At 40.6% G+C, this 21765-nt stretch overlaps 1 protein-coding gene across 4 annotated transcripts in view; it reads left to right on the top strand.

The window, feature by feature from the left end:
• Positions 1 to 17869, top strand: part of Vps53 (VPS53 subunit of GARP complex) — a 145043-nt gene extending 127174 nt beyond the window's left edge. For all 4 annotated transcript variants that reach the window (XM_027924437.2, XM_071603931.1, XM_071603932.1 and 1 more), the window contains 3 exons: positions 13730 to 13867; positions 15920 to 16024; positions 16855 to 17869. In XM_027924437.2, coding sequence (XP_027780238.1) covers positions 13730 to 13867; positions 15920 to 16024; positions 16855 to 17025 — 414 coding nt within the window. In that variant the 3' untranslated portion in view covers positions 17026 to 17869. The remainder of the gene's footprint in view (positions 1 to 13729; positions 13868 to 15919; positions 16025 to 16854) is intronic.
• The last annotated feature ends 3896 nt before the right edge of the window (positions 17870 to 21765 follow it).

Genomic DNA, 21765 nt, shown 5'->3' with positions numbered 1-21765 from the left:
CAAAAAGAAATGAAAAGAAAAACAATAATATTTGTATTCAATCCCTAGTTTGTTTGGGGGTTTTGTTTTGTTTTTTGGTACTGAAGATCAGACTCAGAGGTGCTTTACGCCTGAGCTACATCCCTAGCTCTTTTTATTTTTTATTTCAAAATGGGGTCTTGCTAAATTGCTGAGACTGACCTCGAACTTGAGATCCTCCTGCTTCAGACTCCTGAGTCGATTATGGGTGTGTTCCACTGTGCCTGGCTTCTACCCCTAATTCTTTCAAAATACCACTTAAATGCAAAGTATGCATGTGCTAATCAAAAATGATTCACATATTCAATAAAATAAATCCTCTCTAGACATTTTATCTGTAAACTCTTAAGAAAACATGTAAGAAGATTGTATAATTCGAGATACTTTCGTAAACCCTGTCCTTCCACCAAATTCGTCAAGAGTGGCAGAGGATTCATCTCTCACAGCTCACTGCTGTGTTGGTCCCAGTCATGCCTCTCAGTTAGAGGGCAGATTAACATGTGCAATTGGACATTGTGTTCTCTCATGAGATTCAAAGCCAGGTGTAAGATCTGTGTATGACAAGATCTCTTGAATCAAATTAAGTGCGGAGTGAGCCAGCATCAGTCCAGGTTATAAAGTGGCAATATGGTATGAGCATTCACGTTGGTAGCGCTAGAATCACAAAGGTCAGAAGCTGAAACTTGTTTCTGCAACACAGCAACCATTAGTCCTTAGGCAGATATTTAACCTGGCATCACTTCACTTTCGTCAACTATAAAATAGATGTAACCAGTGCCACCTGTTGTGAGGATTCACCAACGCGATGCACATGGCGTGCTTGGGACCAGTTCTGGCACATAGTCAGGCCACACTAAATGTCAGCTCTTAGTGAGGTTAAGCTTCCTCAGACCAGGGACATGACCTTGTCTCTGTTTTTATTGCCCATCTTCCCTAATAACTCTTCCACATGCAGCCTATGTAGAAATATTCATTGCTTGCCACAGGCACTCTGTCTGACCAGCTTTAGCCAGAGTCAAAAGTGTTGTCTCAGAAAGCTTCCTGGGAGGTTGTGCAGATTCAGACACTGGCTGGGCCTGACTGCAGCAGTTCAGCACTCTGAAATTCTTGACCCCTACATGTCTTAAGCACAGAGCTCATTCTCTCTGTTGGAAGCAGCAAGCAGCAGGATGATGCCCTGACATGCTGTCTGCAGTTTTTTCTTCTTTTTTTTTTTTTTTTTTTTTAATACTTAAGTCATTTTTTAAATTTTTGTTTTAATTTCTTGATTTAAACTATATTTATTTATTTTTTATTTGTTTTAATTAGTTACACATGACAGTACAATATTCAAATGTATGATATATCAAGGTCATTATACTATCATGTCTGCAGTTTCATTAGCATGTGTTTACCAGCAATTCATTCTCTTCACCTCGTCATTGTATGTGATCAGAGAGGATACAGAGTGATTAAGATCTGTGTGTCTGGGAGAAGCTGTAGAGTTCTGGGTGACTGTGTTTCTGTCTACAGACTTGGTGAAGCCCCTAGACACAGAACTGATCAAAGGAAAGGTGTTCTCCTGAGTTTATAGCTTTGCTCAGGCCTTGCAGCTGGGTTAATGTCTCATAACCATGATGTTTTCACATTATCACATAAATTCAATATTGTATCAATTTTTCTTAGACTTTCTCTTCTTTAAAAGAATATTAGAATAATCAACTCAGATCCAAAGCTAGTGTCTACAGAAAAGTATCATTTTGGCCAGTGTTTACTTCTTTCTGCTCTGAGATATGGATGAGAAAACCATCTACTGAAACTAGAGTTTTACTTCAGCAGACCCCAGGCAAATACAAAGTAGAATCTTCACAGGTCTAGCCTGAGAGACTACAAGAGCAGTGTGGCCCTTGAAGGATTCCCATGTGAAGTTCAGATTTTACTGGGTATATGCCTGCCCTGAGTATCCGGCTTTAAAGGCCAAGCTGTCATGTTGGTGGAGCCTGGTTCATTCGGGCAGCAGGATCATAGGAATCAAGAAGTGAACAAAGAGATGTTCATGGACTGAAACAGTTTCTGCCTCAAGTCATGGAGTGGCTGAAATCCAAGCTTTAACAAAAGCTGTAAGATTCAAAGCTAAGATTTAGCCTAATCTCAGCTGCTTTGCCACAAAGGTACTAGCTCCTAAATTTAGGTTATCCTTCATTATTAATACCAAAAATGGAGAAGGAAATGCTTTTTTGTTTTTTATTCATGTCCTGAGTACTGCATAAAGTGAATTATTTATTTTTGGGCCCCAGAGTTCTCTTGAGCAAAATTGAAAGGGCACATGGAATTGAACCATACTGATATTTATAATGCCTCTTTCTAGTTTGTAATTTTCAGAGAATCTTGTGGGATTTGCAGGGTCATTAATTAGTTTTACGACCGTGGCCATCTATAACTGAACACACAGCAGAAATGGAATGCCTGAGCTAAGATAGAGAAAGCACCAAGTATGATATAGGGGGAAAAAGACAGGGGGTCCAGTCCTCTCTCTCCTGTTAAAGGTCCCTGTGGTCTCAAACAGTTGCTTTCCTGCTCTGAGCTCTGTTTCTTCCTGTTTAAATAAGAACACTGAACCAGGTGCTCTCAAAAACCCCTTCTAGATCTATCATATTGTGTAGTCTAAAATACTCTGAGCAGTATACTTTGTGTCTATAAAGTTATTTTCTTTTCCTTTGTATTATCTTTAGATACCATATTGACTTTTTAAAATTTGTGATATGTAACATAAAATTTACCATTTGGGGCTGGGATTGTGGCTCAGTGGTAAAGTGCTCGCCTAGCATGTGTGAGGCCCTGGGTTCGATCCTCAGCACCACATAAAAGTAAAATAAAGATATTGTGTCCAACTTTAAAAAAAAAGAAGAATTAAAAAATTTACCACTAAGCTATTCCCCAGCCTTTTTTATTTTTATTTTTTATTTTTAAGACAGGGTCTCATTCAATGGCTTAGGGCCTCTCTAAATTGATCCTCCTGCCTCAGCGTCCTGAGTCACTGGGATTACAGTCATGTGCCACCTGCCCAACTCATGTTAACCATTTTTAAGTATCTGCTTAGTGTCTAGAAGTTTATATACGTTGCTGTGCATCAATCACCACCATCACCTCTGGACCTTTTTCCTCTTTCCCAACTGAATCTCTGTACCCATTCACTATCTAGTCCCCATTCTCTCCTGTCCCCAGCCCTGGCAGTCACATCCTACTTTCTGTCTCTATAAATTGACTACTTTAAGTATTTCATACAGGTGGAATCATACAGTATTTGTCTTTTTCTGTCTGGCTGGTTTTAATTTCTTCCCAGTTCTTCTACATGTGTCAAAAATTTCTTAAGGCCAAGTAATATTTCATTACATGTATATGCCATATTTTGACCATATTGACTTTTTAAACTCACCTAATTCAAAGCCATCCAAACAAAAAAAAAATGTGTAAAGCAAATATAAAGATTTTTTTTTTAAAGTACAAGCACCACAGAGAGGGAAAAAGAAAGTCAGATTTATATTTAGCATAGCAGTTGGAAAAATGAGAAAGTAGGATGGTTATTCTCAGGCACACTTCTTCTAGGTAAATCCCGAAAAGGTGGCTGGGTGTTTTTAAGTAATCCTTAAAAACAAAATGGAGCTGGGTACTATGGCACATGCCTATAATCCCAGAATCTTGGAAGGCTGAGACAGGAGAATTGCAAGTTCAAGGCCAGCCTTAGCAACTCAGGAAGGCCTTAAGCAACTTAGTGAGACCCTGTCTCAAAATAAAAAAACAAAAAAAGCTGGGGATGTACCTCAGTGGTAAAGTACCCTTGGGTTCAATCCCTAGTACCAAAAAAGACCCAACCAAAAAAAAAAAAAAAAGTGGATTGATAAAATTTAATATCTGTTTAATAATAACAATTTTACATCATAGAGAAATTATTGAATCTGATAATGGATATAAATAAAAATTTAGGAGTGCATATATAGATTTCATGGGACATTTGTCAGAATTACAGAGTTAAGAATTACACATTTCACCTTGCTCAGTGGCACACACCTATGAACCCAGAGGCTCGAGAGGCTGAAACAGGAGGATTGCAGATTCAAAGCCAGCCTCAGCACAAGCAAGGTGCAAAGCAACTCAGTGAGACCCTGTCTCTAAATAAAATACAAAATAGGGCTGGGGATGGGGCTTAATGTTCAAGTGCCCCAAGTTCAATCCCTGATATGACCCCCCCCAAAAAAAATTATACATTTCAATGTGTATATATTTTGCCTCAAAAAAAATTGAGCAAGTGGTAGGGGGTGAATATAGCAGGATTTCTCAGCCTCTGCAATGACAATTTAGATAATTTTTTTTGTGGGGCATGTTAAGCAGAATCTCTTACTCTCCCCACTAGATGCCAGTGACATTCTTAGGTATGACAACCAAAAGTGTCTCCAGATGTTGCCAGCTGGGGTGGGGGGTTATGAGAAGAAGAATCAGCCCAAGTTGAATGCCACTGAATTGGCCGCTTCGATGAAATAAGAATGACAGAATAGTTTTGGTTGTTGAAGCTGTGTATTGGATATATAAGGCCTCAAGATACCACTCCATTTCCTTCACGTATATTTGAAATTCTCCATAATAGAAAGGTTTAAAAAAAAAAAAACAGTGTTTCACCCCACATATTCCCACTCAAGTTATCCAAAGTAAGATTTTAGTTTAGGAATCAATACAAAATTTCTGAAATTAAACTAGCTTCCTGGGCTGGGGATGTGGCTCAAGCGGTAGCGCGCTCGCCTGGCATGCGTGCGGCCCGGGTTCGATCCTCAGCACCACATACAAACAAAGATGTTGTGTCCGCCGAAAACTAAAAAATAAATATTAAAATTCTCTCTCTCTCTCTCTCTCTCTCTCTCTCTCTCTCTCTCTTTCTTTAAAAAAAAACTAGCTTCCTTCCACCTCTTCTCCCTTTCTTTCCTTTCCTTTTTTTTTTTTTTTTTTTAATTATTATTATCTTTTCATGTGGTGCTGGGAATCTAACCCAGGGCTTGGTGCAAGCTAGGCAAGTATTTCACCACCAAGTTGTGGCCCCAGCCCCTTCCTTGCAGATTTTTTGACTTTAGAACTTTTGTTCAGAAAAACCGAGCTGTCTCCTTCATCTCGTGTGTGTGTGTGTGTGTGTGTGTGTGTGTGTGTGCGCGCGCTCTCCCCTTTTACACAGCACTTTTTCTTTCTAAAATGCCTTCTGAAGGAAGCTTTTACCTACTCCCAAAGTCCTTCATTTCCTCTGTCCCACTAAGCTTTAACCCATCTTGTTATCCCTGAGATGGTCCTTCCCACTGAGAGCTTCACTTCTCTCCTGTCACGTGGTCAAAAGGGCCCTCCCATTGTGACACACACAGCTAGAAGGCCCAGCCACCCCAGAAGAGTTCACAACCTTGGAAGTGGAAGGACCAACCAGCACTGAAGAAGAATGTGAAATAAATGAACCAATAACTGGAAAAGGATACAATAAACATCACACTTAATGGCCAGATATAGAAAGCTTTTCTCTTTCTTGAGATGGAGTATCTGCTCCATCCCAAATTACTTCTGAAGTCCTAGCTAGGACAATAAAATGAAAAAATAAAACAAAATTAAATGAAAAAGAAAAAAAAAATAGCAGTACTGAGAATTGAAACCAGAAGTACTCTACCACTAAACTACATCACCAGCCCTTAATTTTATTTTATCTTATTTTTAATTTTTAGACAGAGTCTGGCTAAGTTGCCCAAGCTGGCCTCCAATTTGTTATCCTCCTGCCTCAGCCTCCCAAGTATCTGGGATCATAGTAGGTGCTGCCACACCTGGCTAAAATGAATTTTTTTTAAAAGAAACAGAAGTATACAGATTATAAAAAAGAAACAAAACTTTTCATTTTTCACAGAGAATATGATTGTGAATGTAATATCTAAAAGAATTACAAATGAAGTATTAGAATATAAATTTAGCAAGGTTGCTGGCCAATATTAAAAATATATATCTATATATCAGCCACAATTTAGAAAGTGAAATTTTTAAATGAAACCATTTGTAGCTGGATACAGAGGCATGTACCTATAACCTCAGCTCTTGGGAAGGTAAGGAAAGAGAATCAAGTTCAAGACCAATAAAAAAGAAAAACAATGACAAAAATATTTCAATAGTATCAGAAAGCATTAAATATCTTAGAATAACTCAATCACAATATTAAGAAGCATTAAAGAATACCCTTAAGATAAAATAATGGAACAGCTCATGTTCATCAATTAAAAGACATTAAGTGAAAAGAAATCAGTACTTCCAAAATTAATCTACAGATACAACACAATTCTAATTAGAATCCCATTAGCATTATACATATATGTGTTTGTATTTTGGGGTGTGGTGTGTAAATTGATAAACTGATTCTAAAAGTTAAACAACCAAAAGCAACTAAAATAATCTTAACAAAAAAGAACAGATAACTTACACCTCAGGATACACAAATTTATTTTAATGCTATTGTAATTAGGGCAGTGTGGTCCTGACGCCAGGAATAATTGGGCCAACAGAACAGACTTGAGTTCAGAAATAGGCCCACACATTTATAGATACTAGATTCATGACAAAACTGGCATAATTCAGTTTGGAAGGGAAGTAATTGGATATTCATATTAGAAAAAAATTTATCTTGACCTTTCTCACGTACCATACTCAGAAATCAATTTTAGTGAGGCTTGTGAAATTAGAACTCTGTACAGCCATTTTGGGAAACAGTTTGGCAGTTTCTCAAAAAGGTGAGCATAGGGTTGGGATTGTGGCTCAGTGGTAGAGCGCTCGCCTAGCACAGGGGGGACCCAGGTTCGATTGTCAGCACCACATTAAAAAAAAAATAAAGGCATTGTGTTGTGTCCATCTATAAAAAAGATTCTCTCTCTCTCTTTAAAAAAAAAAAAAAAAAAGGTGAGCATAGAGTTGCCATATGACCAGTAATTCCATTCCTAGGCATTTACACAAAAGAATTAAAAAAATATATTCACACAGAAACTTGTGCATAAAGGTTCATAGCAGCATTACTCATGCATTATTCATAATAACCAAAAAGTAGAAACACTCAAATGTCCATCAACTGATGAATGGATAAACAAAATATGATATAATTATATGATGGAAAATTTCTCAACCATTAAAAAGAATAAAGGACTCATTTAATCTGCAACATGATGAACCTTAAAACATTACATTAATTGAAGAGAGACACAAAAGGCCATGTATACATGATTTCTTTTATCTGAAATGCCCAAAATAGGGAAATCCATAAAATGAAAAGTAGATTAATGATTGACAAGAGCTAAGGGAGACAAAAAAATAAGGAGTGGCTCCTAATTTCTTTGTGGGGCAATGAAATGTTCTGGAACTAGGAAATGGTGATGATTGTGTTACTTGTGAATATATTTTTAGAAACACTAACTTATAAACTTTAATGGGTAAATCTTACAACACATTAATTAGTATATCTCAATTCTTGAAAAATAAATTCCAGTTTGGTTGTGGCTCTGAAAGTAAAAGGTAAGATAACAAAGCTTCTGGAAGAAGACATAAAAGAATACCTTTATAACCTTGGGTTAGGCAAAGATTCCTTGGGCAAAAAATTAAAAGAAAAAAATTGGGGCTGGGGTTGTGACTCAGCGGTAGAGCACTTGCCTAGCACATGCAAGGCCCTGGGTTCGATCCTCAGCACCACATTAAAAAAATAAATAAAATAAAGCTATTGTGTCCAACTGCAACTAAAAAATAAATAGTTTTTAAAAAGATTAAAGAAAATATACTGGTTACATGAAGTACTTAAAGAAATCCTTTTTTATCAAAAGGTACCATTAGGAGAGTTGAACAGTAAGTAATAGAGAAAATATTCATATTCTAAATATTTATTTTTAAAAACCTCTAGCAAATCAATTAGAAAAAGATAATCAGGGCTGATGATGTAACTCAGTGGTGAAAAACTTGCCTAGGAAGTGTGAGTTTTATCCCCAGCATTGCCAAAAAAGGGGGGGGGGGATAATCTACCAGTAGAAAAGTGACAAAAGACCTTGAATTGACACTTCAAAAGAGAAAAAAAAAAAAAAAAGATATCCAGAAAGCACCTTAATCATCAGGGAAATGCAAATTAAAATCACAATGACATCTGAATGGCTAAATTTTTAAAAAGATTGACAAAACCAAGTGTTGATTAGGATGTAAAGCAGTTGGAACTTGGATGTGTGCTGGCAGGAATGACAACTGGCATAACCACATTGGAACACTAGCTGGCAGTCTCTGCTGTAGCTAACATGCCTGCCCATGATCCAGCAATTCTCTGAGTACTTTCCATGCTGGAGAAATGAGGGCTTGTGACCACCAAAAATACATACAAGAATGTGCATAGTAGGTTGATGGGTCATAAACTAATCTATGGTGATTGAGGGCAGAAGAGTGGTTCCCTTTGTTGGGAGCAAAGAGAGCACTGACCAAAAAAAGAATGAAGGAGGCTTCAGGGAGGCCAGAAATGTCCTGTGACTTCCAACAGGCAGTAGGGTATGGTACACATGTAAAAGCTTCCTGAGCTGTATGCTTGGTATTTGTGTACTTAAAGTTTAATTAAGAAAGGTGACTGGCCAGGCGCAGTGGCACATGCCTGTAATCCCAGCCACTCGAGAGGCTGAGGCAGAAGGATCATGAGTTCAAAGTCAGCCTCAGCAATGGTGAGGTGTTAAACAACTCAGTGAGACCCTGTCTCTAATAAAATACAAAATAGGGCTGGGGATGTGGCTGGTTGAGTGCCTCTGAGTTCAATCCCCAGTACCCCCCCCCCAAAAAAAAGAAGGTGGGGGGAGGAACTGGTGATGTAGCTCCTGGCCCTGGGGTTTGATCAAACCCAGCACTGCAAAAGAAAAAAAAAAAAAAAAAAACAGTGACAAAGTTGAAAGAGCTAAGAAGCAAGATATATTGTCCCCACCTTGGTCCATTCGTGATATCTTGACCTAGTCTCCCTATGCCACCTCACTGAAGAACTTTGCAGCACATATATGGTTCCTCACCTTCTAGGGATGTGCCTTTAGCTTCTCTACTTAAGACTTTTCATCCCTACCAGTAGCTATAGTGTCCCCCAAAATTGCAGGAGGCAGTTTAAGAAGTGAGGCTCACTGGGCAAGGTGATGCACATCTGTAATCCCAGCGACTCAGGAGGCTAAGGCAAGAGGATCACAAGTGGGAGGCTAGCATCAGCAACTTAGAGAAGCCCTAAGCAACTTGGCGAGACCCAGTCTCAAAATAAAATATAAAATGACTCGGGGTGTTGCTCAGTGGTTAAGTGTCCCTCGATTCGATCCCCAGTATCAAAAAACAAAACAAGAAGTGAGGCTCTTTGCAGAGCTGGGCATCAAACCCTGGGGCCCTCAGTGACTTCATTTTTGCAGACACAGCACTCTGGCCAACATTGCACCTCAGCAGCTCACCAGCAGCACCACCCCAAATACCTCTGAGGCACAAACAAATTTGGCAATGGCCTTCTTGCTCAGTGCCTCGGGCCTAAAGAGATGAACTATTGGCTGTTTTCAGAGGTGAAACTTGGGGCAGATTTTCATGATAAATGGGACCTTTTATCTTTACTTCCCCACAGACAGCTGCTAGTTCCTCTTTTCTGTCTACATCACTTACCTAAAACCTGAGGTCAAGGTTTTCATCTCTTCATCTGTCTGGTAAAGTCATAATTTTATTGTTACTGGCCAGGGATGTCTTGTGCCAGATGTGGTGGTGGACATGTGTAATCCTAGTGACTTGGAAGGCTGAGGCAGAAGGATCACAAGTTTGAGGCCAGCCTCATCAACTTAGACTCTGTCTCAAAATAAATAAATATATAAGTAAATAAATAAGGGTGGGTATATATCTCAGTGGTAAAGTGCCCCCAGGTTTAATCCCCAGTCCATCACCCCTAACAACAGAATTATTTCTGGTTCATTCAAAACTCATCTTGTCACTTAAAACTATACAATTATTTATATATAATATATAAATTGGAAATTTTTATATATTAAATATTATATATATTATATATAAATATTATATATTTTGGAAAGTAAAAAAATAGAAAAGTAGGGCTGGGGTTGTGACTTAGTGGCAGAGTGCTTGCCTAGCATGTATGAGGCACTGGGTTTGATTCTCAGCACCATATATCAATAAATAAAGGTCCATTGACAACTAAAAAAATATTTTTAAAAAATAGAAAAGTAGAAAGTATCCCCATATGTTTTAAAATACAATCATTGGGTATTTTTTTTTTCCTGCCAACAAATAAATGCCAAGACGTGACTTTGATTTTGACAAGGCTCTTAAAATTTGCTATATCGAAGACAAAGTTGCCAGGCCTCAAATGGCGTACTTTAAGAAAAATAAAGATATTTCCTGTTAATAAAAGTATAGAAAATAATGTAAAGAACATCAGCTCACCACTTAGTAAAATCTGTGACATGTTCCCACTTTTTCTGTAGAGTTTTTTTTTTTTTAATGTAAAGTAAATCGTTAACAGTTATTGCTGAAGCCTCCTGTGGATTCCACCCTGCCATTATCCTCTGTCCGTGCCCAGAGGTAAACACCACTCTCATTTTGATTTTTCCATTCCCATAAGTGTTTTGGTATGTTATATGTGTATATATATTCCCAAATGATACATGATTTTGTTTTGCTTATTTCTAAGCTTTGTATAAATCATACCATACATGTCCTTTCCCCTCTTGCTTATTTTCCCCAATTCAATGTTTTTTGAGATTAATTCATGTTGATGTGTGTCATTTGTGTTCACTCATTTTAACTTCAGCATCATATTCCATTGCATAAATATGCCACCATTTGTTTATTCATTCTCTTTTTTATGGACACTTAAATTGTTTCCAATATTTTGCAAACAGTGGGTGTAGAGAACATTTTTTTACATGGTCAAGTTCTCTAAAGGATGTAAGTAAAAATGCTCTATTAGGTTATAAGTATCTTCAAGCAAGATGATATTACTGTTTCCATGCTTGTATCAATTTATAGTCACTATAAGTTTGAATTTCAATGCCACATCCATTTCAAGTTTGTTTGTTTGTTTGTTTTAATAGTCCTGGGCATCAAACCCAATGCCTTATGCATGCTAGGCAAGCCCTCTACCAGTGAGCTACACCCCAAACCCAGTCTTTTTCTTTATCAAACTTTAAAATTTTTGACTGTCTGATAGATATGAATGACATGTATTTATAGTTTTTTTAATATTTATTTTTTAGTTTTAGGTGGACACAATATCTTTGGGTTTTTTATTTATTTTTTTTATGTGGTGCTGAGAATCGAACCCAGTGCCTCACTCATGCTAGGCAAGCACACTACCACTTGAACCACATCCCCAGCCCCTGTATTTATAGTTTTAATTGGCATTTACCAATTACTAATAATGCAATGCCTTTTGGGCATTTGAGTTTCCTCTTATGTGAATTACCTATTTGTATTCTTTGTCTCATTGATTTTTTTTTGTGTGTGTGTGTGTGTGTGTGTGTGTGCTAGAGATTGAATTTTTAGGGTCTCACTCATGAGGAGCATGTGCTCTTAACACTGAGCTACATCCCCAACCCCAGTCTTTTTCTTCTTGATCTGTAGGAATTTTTATGTGTTCTGCATATCATTCCTTGGTCAATATTATACTTAGCCTCTTCTGGTTTGTGGTTTTGTTGTTGTTGTTGTTTCTTTTTTCTTTTTTGAGACAGTGTCACTAAATTGCCAAGACTGGTCTAGAAATTTCAGTCCTCCTGCCTCAAGCTCCCAAGTAGTTTGGATTACAGGTGTGCACCTCTGTGCCACCTAAGTTGTTCTAGATAAAACACTGATGTCTTCCCAGAGCCTTTTTTCCATTGTCAAAATTATAATTACCATAGCCTTACAGTAATAGTGTCTCTTGTTCATTAGTTTGTCTTGGCAAGTTATTAAACATATGGATCATTGATGTTCTCATCTATAAAATAGAAATAACTACCTTCATAAGGACAGGGCCTCATGAAAACTGAATGTGATAAGCAGCTGGGCACAGTGACTTACACCTGTAATCCCAGCTACTTGCAAGACTAAGGCAAGAGAATCAAAAGTCCAAGACCAGCCTCTGCCACTTAGACCATGTCTCAAAATAAAATTTTAAAAATGGCTTGTGATGTAGTTCAGTGGTACAGCACTGGCCTGCCATGCTGAAGACCCTGGGTTCAGTTCCCAATACCAAAACAAACAAACAAGATGAAGACTAAATGCTAAATGTGATAAAATATTCCTAGCATCATTCCTAGCCATTGGTGGTCAGTCAGAAAAGTTGATAGCCTTCCAAATAATTAGCATCCAGAACAAACAGGAAAAGGTGGATTGTTGCAAAGACTTATTTAAATTTGGTTAACTCTCCTACATTCTCACTAGCATCCAGGAAAAAAAAAAATCTAAAAACAGCGATAGTAAATTACCATTTTTTGCCTAATGAATAACCAATATATTTATGAAAGTTTTCATTGCTGATGAGAGTGAGCCTGGGCTGCTAGCAAGTGTGTATGTATTCTTCATTTGTAAAGAGGTTCAGATGTGAGGCTGGTCTAGGGCTCAGTGATAATGTGCTCACTTGGCACACATGAGGCACTGGGTTCGATCCTCAGCACCACATAAAAAAATAAAAAATAGGGATATTGTGTGTGTGTGTGTATATATATATATATACCCACCTACACACACACACACACACACACACACACACATATATATATATTATATATAAAATATCTGTCTGTGTATAAAAAGAGGTTCATATGTGTCAGGAACCCTAAAAATGTACTGCTTTGGCCTCTCCCAAAGACTGCCATTCATGCACCTAGAATATGTATACAGGGCTGTCCACTACCTCACCATTTGTTATTTTTTTAAAAATACATCTTCATTTTATTTATTTATGTGATGCTGAGGATTGAACCCAGTGCCTCACACATGCAAGGCAACCACTGTACCGCTGAGCCACAACCCCAGCCCACTATTTATTATTAATGATAAAAATCTAGGAACAAACTAAATAGATGGTTTAATATCTTAAACACACACACACACACACACACACACACCCTACAGAATATTGTATAGCCATTAAAAAATCATGATTTTTTTTTCCCAATACTGGATATTGAGACCAGGGCCTCACACATGTTAGGCAAGCACTCTACAACTGAGCTACATCCCCAGCCCTTTTTTATTTTGAGGCAGGGTCTCACTAGGTTGCTGAGGCTGGCTTCAATCTTGAGATCCTCCTGCTTTAGCCTCCCAAGTAGCTGGGATTCCAGGCATGCACCATTATGCCCAGCTTCATGATTTTTTCCAGACTGCCAAGATGGGAAATACAAAAACTTTATATATTAAAGTGGAAAACCCAGGTTATAAAACTGTATACATACATATATACACATGCACAGAATATTGATTCTGATTTAGTTTTAAGTGCACAAACTGAACAGCAGGAATTTTACCACATTTAACTGTAGTTTCTTATTTTCCCAGAATAAAGAAATTAAAAGTATTTTTTGTTGTTTATTTTCCAAATTTTCTGCAATGAGAGTATATTATGTATATAATTAGGAAAATGTGATTAATCTGATGGATTCATTAGTTATCATGTCCCTGTGAAGTGGCTGGTAACACACTGCTTTCCCCACAGCTGCTGCTGGACACCCACTCCCTGAAGATGGTCCTGCTGGACCTCCCTTCCATTGGCTCACAGGTGGTGAGGAAGGCACCTGCCAGTTACACTAAGATTGTCGTGAAAGGCATGACCCGGGCTGAGATGATCCTCAAGGTAATGATTGTGTCTTCCTCAAGGATCCTGTTTTAAGGAACTGGTCATATATCTAATCCCATATCCAGGGGGTTCTGATTTTGAAAGCCCAGCATAAGGCCTATCCCCACCAGTCCTAAGGATCATCTGCATCCTTTGTTTAGACTAAATGTTGGCCTCATCAAATATTATTTGAAGTCAGTGGACAATTACTTGGGGACCAGTAATTCTTTCAGATGAAGGAATTCTTTGTTGTCATGAGATTTTCTTGTAATAAGATTTGGCCAAGACTGAGAGTTAGAAGGAGTTGCCATTGTGAATCAAGTTGTATAAGTTAGGAACTTTGCCTCTCAGCAGGAACATCAGTTATCCTCCCCTCCCACATAAGCCTTTTTGGCTTTCTGTGCTTTACCATCTTTAAATGAACTCAACAATGTTGTGGTAACAGAATCTAATCAGCAAATGGGTTTTTTGTTTGTTTCTTTGTTTTGATTTTAGCATCACTTAACAAGATATTGTACTTCAGCTGGTGCTGTCAAGAATGTCTTGAACACCTACCATGATTTCCAACGATAACATGAGAAGAGGGGCAGAGGCTAGAGAACAAATAGTACTACCTGATAAGGCCTGAAAGTCCAGGGCCTGTAGGCTCTTCAGGCTCTCTTCCCAAACAATAACTCAAATGATGACAGGAAAAAAAAGTAGCAGCAGCCCACAGACACCATGGGACCAGGCAAAGGCCCTGCATAAGCCTTGAGCCATGGCCTGAGGAAACTGGAAGTAGCCTGATGGATTCTTCTCCAGCTGGTGTCCTCTCTGCAGAGAGAGCATACAGTTTGGGAGTGATCTGCCAAGGACTTTTGAGGGAGATACTCCTCACTGCTCCCGTACATTCTCAGGAATTCAAAATAAAATTATTTTGCTGAGGGAAGAAAAATCAGATTCTGCTTTCCAAAACCAAATGGAAATGAATCTGAGGGTTGCAGTGCCATCTGTTTGTATATTAATTGGTAGTTTAAGTAAATGTAGTTAAATGAAGTTCCAGATTTTAGGTCTTCAAAAGAGTAAGGAACCTTTGGGATTTTTGTTTTTGAGAAGATCCACTCACATCAATTCCTTTTGTTGCCCGATTGTCAAGAATAGACAGAAGGAGTTGGGTATGGCACACACCTGTAATCCCAGTGACTCAGGAAGCTTAGGCAGGAGGATCACAAGTTCAAGGCCAGCCTCAGAAATTTAGGCCTTAAGCCTCTTAGTGAGACCCTGTCTCAAAAAATAAAAAGGGCTGGGGGTATAGCTCAATGGTAAAACTCTCCTGGGTTCACTCCCCAGTACCAAAATAACAAAACAACAACAACAACAAAATGACAGAAGGAGCAGGCACTAGGTACCCATGAAAGGTCCAACCGGAGACCTTTGACATTGTGTTTCCCAAATGGTCCCTATTTTTTAAAAACATCTCCTGCCCAGACCCACTGAATTAGAATACATAGAAAAGAGACCCAGAAATCTGCACATTAAAAAGCAGTCCTCCAGAGGGTTACAGTGGCACACGCCTGTAATCCCAGTGGATTGGGAGGCTGAGGCAGGAGGATCCTAAGTTCAAAGCCAGCCTCAGCAACAGCGAGGCACTAAGCAACTCAGTGAGACCCTGTCTCTAAATAAAATACAAATAGGGCTGGGGATGTGGTTCAGTGGTTGAGTGCCCCTGAGTTCAATCCTTGGTACCAAAAAAAAGGGGGGCTGGGGATATAGCTCAGTTGGTAGAGTGCTTGCCTCGCATGCACAAGACCCTGAGTTCAATCCCCAGCACCACCAAAAAACAAAAACAAAAAAATGGCAATCCTCCAAGTACACTGGTGTACCCTGTAATCCCAATGGCTTGGGAGGCCGAGGCAGGAGGATTGTGAGTTCAAAGCCAGCCTCAGCAATGGCAAGGTGCTAAGCAACTTAGTGAGACCCTATCTCTAAATAAAATATAAAATAAGGCTTAGGGGCTGGGGGTGTGGCTCAGAGGTAGAACATTTGCCTAGAATGAGCCTTAAGGGCCTTCTGTGTCCCTTCCCTTGGTAGGTAGTGATGGCCCCCCATGAACCATTGGTGGTGTTTGTGGACAACTACATCAAACTCCTTACAGACTGTAACACAGAAACCTTCCAGAAGATACTGGACATGAAGGTGAGCTCAGTATCTTTTCTTGTCAACTCCTACTCATCCTTCTTACTCTAGGGGGTGGGATATGGGTTATGGAGGGGCTGCCTCAAAAATGCAAGTTGTGGGGGCTGGAGTTGTGGCTTGGTGGTAGAGCACTTGCCTAGCATGTGTGAGGCCCTGGGTTCGATTCTCAGCACCACATATAAATAAATGAATAAAATAAAGGTCCATCAACATCTAAAAAAAATATTAAAAAAAAAATGCAAGTTGTGGACCCAGAGTGGTGGGTTGAAATCCCAGCAACTCAGGAGGCTGAGGTAGGAAGATCACAAGTTTAAGGCCAGCCTCAGCAATTTAGCGAGACACTGTCTTTAAAAAATAAAAAGGGGCTGGGGATATAGATAAGTGGTAGAGCACTTCTGGATTCCATCTCCAGTACAAAAAAAAAAAAAAAATCCATGTTGCTAGTCCTCCCTGCAACCTGGATTCCAGGAGGGTAGTCCTGGGCATGTTAGCTTCAGGGTTCTGGACCACCCTGCATGCTTGGAAGCTACTGCTCAGGAGAGGACAGAATGGAAGGAGCAGGAAGATCATCCTTCCATCTTTACCTGTCCTCCTTTCTTCACCCTTTCTTTCTCTCCTACCCAATTCCTTCATTATTTCCTTCCTCCACTTTCTCCCAGGCTACTACTGAAGGCTGATAATTTCTCTGAAGAAAGCTTTTGTCCTTAGCCTGAAATAATTATGCTGATGGTAGAAGCCATGCCAACAGCAGACCCAGAGGTGCACTGTCTCTTTGGGCTATTGCAGAGCCACCTCCTGACCACTAACTCTCCTCTCTCTTCCACCCTCAGGGGCTGAAGAGAAGTGAACAGAGCAACATGCTGGAACTCCTGCGCCAGAGACTTCCCACCCCGCCCTCAGGGGCAGATGGCTCCAGCTCTCTGTCCCTGATGGCTCCTACACCAGAGCAGGAATCATCTCGCATCCGCAAACTTGAGAAACTAATTAAGAAGAGACTTTAGGAGCACACGAGGGGCACCGAACACAGTTCCTGGAAGCCCCAAGTGCCCCTGTACCCCTCCCCTACTCAGTGACTCTTATATCCTCAGTCATGAGTTTTTGGGACATTGAGGTTGCTACTGTGTCTCTCCCATGCCCTGTCTGAACTCCTATCCCAGTGGGAGAAGCTGACTAAGGGCTGGGTTATAAAAAGGCAGTTTAGATTATCTCTCATTGCTGCCATGGAGGCAGCAGTGGGTGAAAGGCCCCTGTGGTTCAGTTGCTGTTTCCAGGCTGCCCTTGAAGGTCAAGTTGTCATTGGCTCTTGGAGCCTCACCATGGCAGCCATACCCTCCAACACCTGGGCCCTACTCCCTGCCACATGCCTGTCCAGCAACTTGGATGAGGAAGCCTGGATCTTGCTCCTTCCCCCTTCTGCCACTACTGGAGGTCACCTCTGCAGCCAGAACGCTGAGAATGTTCCTGGAATTGGTTGAGTGAATGGACTGCCAGATCACAGGGCTTAGTACTACCCTTTATGAAGACAGTGGAAGCATGTGCACTTTTCCTTGTAAATCACAGTTTCCTGGTACCTTCTATGACATGGCCAAGTTTCCTGTGTTCTCATTTCTTGTTACTCTCCAAAGGAGAAAGGCCCTCTGTGTCTGTCACTCTGGAGGGCTGTATGAACCAAGCCTTGGAAGCAGACCAGGCTGGGGCTGCTGACCTGGCGAGGAGACAGTCCCAGATCTGACAGAGGGTTCTGGGGCTTGGGGTGTGGCTCAGTGGTAGAACGCTTGCCTGGCATGTGCAAGACCTGGGGCACCGAACCCTGTAAAAAATAACAAGTGGGTCTTGCTTGGCACAGTCACTGTGTTATGTGAGATTATTTTCTCCATTTCTTTATTCTCATTCTGTTCCTAACTTCTTGGGAAGCAGTTAGTTGTCTTCTATATAGGAAAACCAGAAAGTTCTCTTGGAAAACCTTTCCTAGTTCTTTCCTGCAGATGAACTATGGGAGGGAATAGATAGTCTGTACCATCTGATGTCCTTCCTGCTCATTCACTTTCAAATCCAGAGAACTCTCCAGAGTCACCTGAAACAACAAAGGTGGTATACAGTGCATACATCACACTATTAATGAGAGAGAACCTGGGTCCTTGGATACCAGGAACACAAGATTGACCTTACTCTCCAAGCTCAGAACTAGCCTGGCCCAGAACACAGCCTGGGCCCAGACTGCCCTTCATGTCCACCCACTGGCTCTAAGCAGCAGAACTTTGCAGAAAATTGCTCTACAGAGCCACTTCAGTCCCCTGCATCATCCTACATACAGAGGACAGGCACCATACCAGGTAGTTTCCCTAATTCTCTTGGTTTGCTTGAACCCAAGGCTCATCTAACCATGACCATGACCTCGGGGTGGCCACCATTGGGGAGAGCCCTGAGGTGGAAGGTGGAGCTCTCTATAGAGGAAGTGTGTAACAGGCCTCAGGATCAAATTGGATTATCAAATAATGCTCAGAACTGAGTTTTTAGGACAGAGGAAGTTTTCTGAAAATCTGTAAAACTTGTGACGGCCATACAGGAGAAAACTTTAAGGTTTGAAAAGCTGGTGAGAAACATTGGCTGTTTGTCCCCATCTTGTTTTTCCAGTATACTATTCCACACTGTTTCCCTCCCTCCCTCCCCACCTCTGTCCATTAGTTCCAGGTTTGAAACCCCACCTCTGCCCTGTGCTGGAGATGGAACCCAAGACCTCAGGCATGCTAGGTAAGGCATGTTCTATCACTAAGCCACATCCCCAGCTACAGAGCCTCATTTCTTCATCAGCTTCCAGCCTGTCCTTGCTAATTAGTAGAACGCTTAAGTATTGAAAACACTAAGAAGAAAATCAGTAGTGAAGAGATATGGCCTTTAGTTGAGCTCTGTTAGAAGATTCAAGATTAGAGAAGTGCAGGAGGAGTGGGGAGGGGGTTGGGAGGCTCAGTCTAAGAGGGATTCCTCTGTGCTATCATGTTGCTTTGGTAAGGTTATATGCACTAATTGAAAGAAGGGGTGGTGGGCCAGTCTCCAAACAGCACAGCCAATTTAGCCGTCTGTCATCAACCTAGGGAGGCTGGGAAAGCCAGTGGACTCCTGCACCTGGTTCTTGTCACTCTTCAGTGTTTACAGATCCACACTTCTCTTTTTAGTTCATTCATGAGGAGTCATTTTTCTGGACATCTCCATAATGGCATTGAGATGTCAGACTGCTGTTTTTCTCAGTTGGTGGTCACCGCCAGGGAAGTTGCTTTCCTGATTTATTACATTGTCAGAAATCCCCAAGGAGCCAACAGATGTCATTTGGAGTTATGTTCAGTGTCTCATTGATGGGGACTGAATACCGGGTGTGCATCCTGGAGAGACAGCATGTTTCTCACCTGGGGGTATGCATCAGAATCACCTGGGGCCCTTTTAAAAAATTGTAGATGCCTGGAGATTTTGACTCTTAGTAAGTCTGCAGTGGGGCCTGGCGTGTAGGCTTAAAAGCTCCATAGGTGATTACATTTGTCTGTCAGTATCCACGGAGGATTGGTTCCAGAACCCCCTCCCTGTACTCCAGTGGATATCAAAATCTGCAGATGCTTGAGTCCCCTCATATAACTGGCATAGCATTTGCCTACACTTTAAACACATCTTCCTGTATACTTTAAATCATCTCTAGACCTCTTATAATACCTAACTTGGTAGAAATACTACACAAATAGTTGTTGTACTGTGTTATTTAAAGATCTGTACTTATTCCATGTAGGCACAGTTTAAGTGTTGTTGTTTGTTTGTTTGTTTTCCAAATACTTTTGATTGAATCCACGGTTGTCTATCCACAGATATAGATGACTGACTGTGTGAGGTTTATTCTTTGCTAATAACCATTGCAATACAAAGAAATTTACTTTATTAAAGGGTTCCTGTAGCCCATTTTCATAAATGTATATTTTTCTGGTTCTCCAAGTGTAACTACAGTACAGTGGTCTTTGCTTATAGCTAGCAGCTTTAGTTTCAAACTCATTTAGGACATGCCAGGAGTTTCACTCTCATTCAGTACTGATGAATAGTCTTCCTCTTTTGATGACCAAACCTCAAATAGAAGCTTTATTTATTATTGCCACTTCAAAATAACATACATAGCCAGGTGCAGTGGTACACACTTGTAACACCAGTGACTCAGGAGGCTTGGGCAAGAGGATCACAAGTTCAAGGCCAATTCCAAAAATTTATGCCCTAAGCATCTTAGTGAGACCCTGTCTCAAAAAATAAAAAGGGCTGAGGGTATAGCTCAGTGGTAAAACTCCCCTGGGTTCAATTCCCAATACAAAAAAAAAGAAAATTAAAAATGACAGAAGGAACAAGGCACTGGGTGCCCATGAAATGCTTCCAACAGGAGACCTTTGACACTGTGTTTCCCAAATGGTTCCTATTTTTTAAAAACATCTCCTGCCCAGGCCCACTGGATTAGAATATACAGAGAAGAGATCCAGAAACCTGCACATTAAAATACAATCTTCCAGCTGGGCTTAGTGTCACACCTGTAATCCCAGTGGCTTGGGAGGCTGAGGCAGGAGGATCCCGAGTTCAAAGCCAGCCTCAGCAACAGTGAGGCACTAAGCAACTCAGTGAGACCCTGTCTCTAAATAAAATATAAATAGGCCTGGGGATGTGGCTCAGTGGCTGAGGTCTCCTGAGTTCAAACCCCGGTACCTCCCAAAAATGATGGCAATGTACATAAGGAGTAGCGATTGATTAAAGCAGCATCTGATAACTGTAGTTCAACTAACCTTGAATATTATCTCCATTCCTCCCCTACTTTCTCTAGCCTATTTAATTTTTTTTTAATATATATATGATGATACCCGAGATTGAACTCACAGGCGCTTAACCACTGAGCCCCATCCCCGGACCTTTTTTATTTTTCATGTTGACACAGGGCCTCACTAAATTGCTGAGGCTGGCTTTGAACTTTTAATCCTCCTGCATCCGCCTCCCGGGCTGCTAGGATTACAGGTGTGCGCCATTGCATACAGCTCTCTAGCCTCTTTAAAAACAAAAACAACTTTGAAGTCTCCTCGTGGTTAAAATAAATATTGATAAATTATAAATCGCTAAAGAATTCAGTGTTGCTCTTATTATGGAGAGGCTTCCTGGAGAGCTGGCTTAGAGGTGCCAGGGTGGAGAAGTCCTGTTTGGACTATACCCGTGAAGCGGGAGCTACAATAGACAGGGAAGTTTCCATTTCCAAGTTGGGTTCTGAAACTGAAGCTAATGCCGCTCCTTCCTCTCTGGTGGTGCCTAGTGTGTGAGGCCCTAGGTTCAATCCCCAGTGCTGAAAAGCAAAAATAAAAACCTTCCTCTCTGGCAGAACAAAGAGCCAGTACCCAAGACTCTGCCCAGCACCCACAGAAGGTGCCTATTTTCTCATGTCTAGGTAGTGCCTTGGTGTGGATCAAACAGATGTAACAGTGACAGGGCAGACAGGGTGGGAGAGCAGGCCCAAGGCTGCTGCCCGATGTGGGGGATGTTCCACGGGCTCCTCCTGAATTGCTGTTGAACAAGGAAGCTTGGTTCCCTGTTTACAGAATACTAGGGGAAATGCCAGAAGTGAACAGCTGGAAATGTAATTCCTCTCCCTAGGAAGAAAAGTCTCAAAATAACTAACTTGCTTGAAGGTGAAGGCAAGCGTTCCACACTTTTTTGTCTACTCCAAGTCAGATTCCTAAAAATAA

The sequence above is a fragment of the Marmota flaviventris genome, chromosome 17 (assembly GCF_047511675.1).
Source record: "Marmota flaviventris isolate mMarFla1 chromosome 17, mMarFla1.hap1, whole genome shotgun sequence".
Lineage (NCBI taxonomy): Eukaryota > Metazoa > Chordata > Mammalia > Rodentia > Sciuridae > Marmota > Marmota flaviventris.
The sequence above is the reverse complement of the archived record's forward strand: the minus strand, read 5'-3'. Positions and strand labels throughout refer to the sequence as shown.